The sequence below is a fragment of the Stegastes partitus genome, unplaced genomic scaffold (genome assembly GCF_000690725.1).
Source record: "Stegastes partitus isolate 25-593 unplaced genomic scaffold, Stegastes_partitus-1.0.2 Scaffold1261, whole genome shotgun sequence".
Lineage (NCBI taxonomy): Eukaryota > Metazoa > Chordata > Actinopteri > Pomacentridae > Stegastes > Stegastes partitus.
The window spans coordinates 63,616-69,866 of NW_007578992.1; the positions used below are offsets into that span (position 1 = coordinate 63,616).

Consider the following 6,251-nt stretch of genomic DNA (forward strand, 5'->3'; position numbering starts at 1 on the left):
GATGAATAATTGAAGTTATCATAGTCCTAAATTACATTAAGAAGAAAACCCAAACTCCTGTGACATGTAGAAACATGTGCATGGTGAGCTTATTTATATTATTTATATTTCTCATATGTCCACAGTGTTCCTACCTCAACAGTGCAATGTATTTATTCTACTGTCTGGTAGAATAAACTGTATATACTTCCAACTGGGTACTTGTGTAAATATATTTATATATTCTTATTTGTCTTTTTATACTTTTATTTTTATATGTTTGCACCACTGGAGTTGTCTTTTAATGTCGTTGTACCTTGTGTATGATGACAATAAAAGCATTCTATTCTACTCTATTCTATTCTATTCTATTCTATTCTACTCTATTCTATTCTATTCTGTTATCTATCGCTTTCCCTAAGCTGTCACTCTTTGGATTTTTAGTACAAGTCAACGTGTCTGTCAGGGAGATGCTTTGCCAACTTGGATGTGTTGGCTTCCTCGGTCTGTGTGGGAAAAAAAATATTTTACAGACAGGCCTTGTGGTGTCAGTAGGCTCCCCCTCAGTGTCGACTGAAAGTGAAATAACGCCATACTTTGCTTTGTGCATCTGCTTCGTGGGCAGTCCATGGCTAAATGTTGGCAAAAGCTCTTGTATTTGCAGCCATGCCTCCGCCATAAAAACTGCAATGTGTTTATTAAAGAAAGAAAAACAGGCTGGTTCACTGACTATGCCTACAGAGGGTGGGAGCAGAATGCTGCACAAACTACCCCACAACTCACAGGATATGTGGCTTCTGTAGGTCTGGCTTGTTTGGGTGCATCTTGTGGATGCTTGATCAGATTGTGATTGGGGGAGTCTGGAGGCTGCCTTGAGCTCTTGGTTGTGGTCCTCTAGCTGTTTATGNGCTGTTTTGGTGTCACTGTAACCAGCAGCTACTGTGTTCACCACAGTGGTGAAATGCAGCACTTTTATAACTTTGGACTTCGGACTTTGATATTTACACTTGAAATGTGGAGCTCACCTGCATCACTGTTTTCTATGAGCAGGACAGCACATGTAGGTGCGCTCCACATCGCACAGAAAAAATACTCGGTTTCATCTCGGACAAATCTGAGACTAGAACGGCCCAGTTGAACTATTTTCAAAGTATTTTTCCATCACACACCTGTCTGAGTGCACAGCAGCCACCAAGCAGCAGCTACCAGAACCTGCAATGTGGGGCGTTTAGGGAACATCTGTAAATTGTAGCGTCTATTGATAAACAGACTTTAAGCAAGTGATGTGTTTTAGCCTGTGACAAGGTGGGAGGTGCAACCAGTGAAAAAGTTCGTCTGGAGCCCTGTAACTGATTCATTTCCAAATTTTAAATCTATTTGTTCCCCTATTTTAATCATTGATTGATTGATTGGAGTATTGAGAAATCTAAATTCTTAGATTCATATATAAATAATCAAATAACCCTTAGTTGCTGCCTTAGTGATGTTTCTACACTTATACCCTGACAAAAATAAATAAATTCTTTGCAGTCATCCGTTTCTGATGGTTACCTGAACCTGTCAATGTCCTCCTCAGACACCAGATTCTTGACAAGAAGGAATCCATTTTCCTCATAGAAGAGTCGATCTTCTGGGGTCAGCAGGTCAGTATCAAAAGAGTATCTGCCCAAAAAGAGAGGACACACAACGATGTCTGTATGTTAGTTAATGTTTGTTAGACAATGTGCCTGTGTAAGTTGAATTTAGGTCATAAGTATTTACAGTAAACTGGAGACAGCCTGGAGGTTAAACAAAGTGTGGTACGCTTTGTTTAACCTCTTCCTAAACTGGTCTCTGCTCTTACACAAAGAGAACAGAAAAGTGGGACACTATCAGACGTGGTCAGTGAACTTTATAAAGAACCTTTGGCCTGAGGCAGTAAAATCAAATGTGCATTCTTACCTCAGTCTCTGTGGATGACTGTAGGTGAAGGTTTGAGTGGACGTGGGTTCAGCTGTCTAGAGGTAAACAGTCAAGGAGGAACCCAAAGAGAACAAACAATGTCTGCACACGGATGCTGAATAACATGTACCACTTCAAGATGTCAGATCTAATTCAAGATTTGAAGTTGTTCCCCAAATTTGACAAACCCTAACAAGGGCAGTAACACGTCTACATTACGGGACGTCGACCTAAAACACACTCATGTTATTTAGTAGCTTGACTGGTGACTGATATCAGATCATGTTGCTGCACATTCAACATCAGATTGCAAGATAGTAAAAGTACTGTTGCTTAATTTCTGCTATTTTTTTTTTTTTGACATTTCTGCAGGACATTTTTTACTGCATTTAAATCAGCTTAAAATATATATTTTAAATAAATATTTGCTGTTATTTGAAAGCAAACCTATGTACATTAAGGATTTTAAAAAAACACATTTTTACTGCTGTTTTTTATATTTTAATTTTTCATTATTACACATAATAACTAACAGAAAACAATATCATTTCATAAATAATAATTACAGTAATAAAAGAAGCTAAAACTGTAAATAATGTCCACATCACAACTCTGTATTTTTATACCAATTTGATCTTTTACAACCTGTAACTGTAAAATCTTTATTTTTTTTTAACTGTATATAAACCAGCTACAAATAGCTTTACAGATATTTGCCTCTTTTTTTTTTTTTAGGAGGAATTATGTATATCAACTAAGGCTTTCAAATTTTTTAAATTTAATTTTATTTGTTTTGTTTTTTTTACTGGTATTTTGCTGAACTACCGTTTTGTTGCAGATATTATCCAGAGAAAAAAGAAGTAATTTATATTTTGACTGTAAAACTATGTACTGCTGTCCTTTTAAAACACGTGACATTAAATTAAACTGTTTACTAAATTTAATTTAGCTTTAAAAACAACAACAACAACAACAACAACAACAAACCGATACAGCATCCAATCGATTTTTTGCGTATTTTCTCTCTTGCTGCTGGTTTTTTCCGTTTTTTACAGCCTTGTTTTTACAGTGCAGACTTTCCTAAATACAAACAGACGAACATTTTTAGGTATTTAAACTCGTGTCTGCTCCAACTAGGTGGAGATAAAAACCTACAACCCGCAGCTTGTGTCTTCCTCTTACCGTTACACACACATGTAGCCTAGCTAGCTACCGTTTAGCTGCTACACAGACACACAACAGCCACGGCTACACGTCAGAGCAACACAAAATCTCCTACACAACACTTAGAAGCACTTATTTTTTACTGTATTTCTCCCCCTTACTCCGAGAGGCCTGCTGTCCACCGCGGGGTCCCGGCCTGGACCACCAGCTCTACCCGCCCCTCGGTGCGCCGCTGTCGGCTTGAGCCTCGGACCGCTCCGCTACCGATAAGCAAGAATAAAAAGGATACGATCGTAGCCGGTGATCGATCGAGGTGATTGATCAGCAGTCGGAGTCTGTCCGCAGCCCGAGACATGTTTGTGGCAGGAGGTCGTCCGGTATGACCCGGTGAACACGGAGGAGTGGAGGAGTAGGTCTGCTGACTGGAGCCTAGTGGGGCAAAGGCTAACACTGACACACACACACACACACACACACACACACACACACACACACACACACACACACACTGTATGACCTACAAGAAAAACCCTACAAAGTATATTAAAGTGCAAATAAAATCACCTGAATGCAACACACAACAACAGCAAACACGGAGCTGCACTTCTATGTGAAATTATGCAAAGCTAACCCCCAGGGCATGTTGTTTGAATGCTCCCTGAATGTTTTCTGAAAGTTCCNGATAGATAGATAGATAGATAGATAGATAGATAGATAGATAGATAGATAGATAGATAGATAGATAGATAGATAGATAGATAGATAGATAGATAGATGCAGGGATATTTGAGCAAGTAAATAAATCACTAGAACCTCTTTAAAAACACATACTTTTGGGGCTACATGGACTTGATGCCACTCAGAGCAGCACCATCTTCTCAAAAGTCAAATTTAAAAACACCATCTGCTTTTTTATTTACTTGATATTTTTTGTTTTACTAAAACAAAAATGCAAAGAATGGGGGGAACGGTGCTGCTGAATGGTGGCAATCGGAGACTATTAGTGACGGATGGAATTGTTTTGTTGAACATTTGCACGCAGGGAGGTGAGAACTGTCAATAAAATGGCTAATTCACTGAACATAAACGAGCAGGGCCGCCTTACTGCACGATCCAAATCCACTGCGAAACCTTTGTGACAAAACCTCACAACTGAGAAATCAGGAGTTGGAAATTTCACTTGAAGAAATTATTTCAACTATTATTCATTTTCCAAAATAGTTACTGATTGTTTCCTGTCAGTCAGCTGATTGATTCACCCGTAACAATAGTATTTCTTCACACCGTACCTGCATCAGGAGGTTTGTTGATCAGCATGGTGTGCATGGCCATGATGTTCGGTCCAGTGAAACACTCCACATACTTCAGGATCTGCATCAGCAAAACACAAGTTCTGGTTGATCAGTGCTCATGTTTCAATCATTTCAAACTCAAATTTCTTACGTGTGGTATTCAACCAGTGTATCAGAAACGATTTGGCAATAAAATATGTGTTTTAAAATGCAACACACACTGCAACTTTAGGTAGTAATTACTGGATGTGCTATAAATGGTGTTGTACCTCTGGTAAGCAGCAGTACCGAAACAGTTCAGGATCTTCCTGGAAGTCCTGGAGTTTAGAGACAGCTTTCTGATCCGGAACAAACTCTGACTTAGCGATGGCCACGTCTCTCATCACCACCAGGCCGGGAACCTTCACCTCCTGTCGACAGATGCGTTCAAACGCCTTCCTGAGGAAAGCACAAAAACAAAAACAATTTTCAGTGCATTATAGATGTGCCTCTGATTCAGTGTCACTTATTTTCCTACAATATTCTGTCAGATAAAAACAGTTTAAGCTTGTGGCTCCTGATCCCAGATAAACGGTGACTTACTCAGATTCTATTATATGATTTGTTTTCTCCTGTTCTGAAATACCATTACCACTAGAGCTGCAGAAATTAACTCGTGGCTCCAGACTGCGACCATTTTTTTGGGAGTGTGAACTCTTAACTGGTCGTATTGGTGCGTGTGCATGATGATCATGAAGCTGTTTTGGTGTCACTGTAACCAGCAGCTACTGTGTTCACCACAGTGGTGAAATGCAGCACTTTTATAACTTTGGACTTCGGACTTTGATATTTACACTTGAAATGTGGAGCTCACCTGCATCACTGTTTTCTATGAGCAGGACAGCACATGTAGGTGCGCTCCACATCGCACAGAAAAAATACTCGGTTTCATCTCGGACAAATCTGAGACTAGAACGGCCCAGTTGAACTATTTTCAAAGTATTTTTCCATCACACACCTGTCTGAGTGCACAGCAGCCACCAAGCAGCAGCTACCAGAACCTGCAATGTGGGGCGTTTAGGGAACATCTGTAAATTGTAGCGTCTATTGATAAACAGACTTTAAGCAAGTGATGTGTTTTAGCCTGTGACAAGGTGGGAGGTGCAACCAGTGAAAAAGTTCGTCTGGAGCCCTGTAACTGATTCATTTCCAAATTTTAAATCTATTTGTTCCCCTATTTTAATCATTGATTGATTGATTGGAGTATTGAGAAATCTAAATTCTTAGATTCATATATAAATAATCAAATAACCCTTAGTTGCTGCCTTAGTGATGTTTCTACACTTATACCCTGACAAAAATAAATAAATTCTTTGCAGTCATCCGTTTCTGATGGTTACCTGAACCTGTCAATGTCCTCCTCAGACACCAGATTCTTGACAAGAAGGAATCCATTTTCCTCATAGAAGAGTCGATCTTCTGGGGTCAGCAGGTCAGTATCAAAAGAGTATCTGCCCAAAAAGAGAGGACACACAACGATGTCTGTATGTTAGTTAATGTTTGTTAGACAATGTGCCTGTGTAAGTTGAATTTAGGTCATAAGTATTTACAGTAAACTGGAGACAGCCTGGAGGTTAAACAAAGTGTGGTACGCTTTGTTTAACCTCTTCCTAAACTGGTCTCTGCTCTTACACAAAGAGAACAGAAAAGTGGGACACTATCAGACGTGGTCAGTGAACTTTATAAAGAACCTTTGGCCTGAGGCAGTAAAATCAAATGTGCATTCTTACCTCAGTCTCTGTGGATGACTGTAGGTGAAGGTTTGAGTGGACGTGGGTTCAGCTGTCTTGAGGTAAACAGTCAAGGAACCCAAAGAGAACAAACAATGTCTGCACA

The 6,251-nt window shown here is 39.5% G+C and overlaps 2 protein-coding genes across 2 annotated transcripts in view; both read right to left on the minus strand.

Moving 5' to 3' along the window:
- The window catches only part of LOC103369276 (phytanoyl-CoA dioxygenase, peroxisomal-like), a 4,874-nt gene extending 1,346 nt beyond the window's left edge, over positions 1-3,528 (minus strand). Inside the window, exons 1-3 of the mRNA XM_008297953.1 lie at positions 3,374-3,528; positions 1,921-1,976; positions 1,531-1,641 (exon numbers count right to left, since the gene is read on the minus strand). Of these exons, the coding sequence (XP_008296175.1) occupies positions 1,531-1,641; positions 1,921-1,976; positions 3,374-3,439 (233 nt within the window). The 5' untranslated portion in view covers positions 3,440-3,528. The remainder of the gene's footprint in view (positions 1-1,530; positions 1,642-1,920; positions 1,977-3,373) is intronic.
- Positions 3,529-3,904: 376 nt separating this feature from the next.
- LOC103369277 (phytanoyl-CoA dioxygenase, peroxisomal-like) overlaps positions 3,905-6,251 on the minus strand; it is a 4,547-nt gene continuing 2,200 nt past the window's right edge. The window contains exons 2-5 of the mRNA XM_008297954.1: positions 6,146-6,201; positions 5,756-5,866; positions 4,646-4,814; positions 3,905-4,455 (exon numbers count right to left, since the gene is read on the minus strand). Of these exons, the coding sequence (XP_008296176.1) occupies positions 4,363-4,455; positions 4,646-4,814; positions 5,756-5,866; positions 6,146-6,201 (429 nt within the window). The 3' untranslated portion in view covers positions 3,905-4,362. The remainder of the gene's footprint in view (positions 4,456-4,645; positions 4,815-5,755; positions 5,867-6,145; positions 6,202-6,251) is intronic.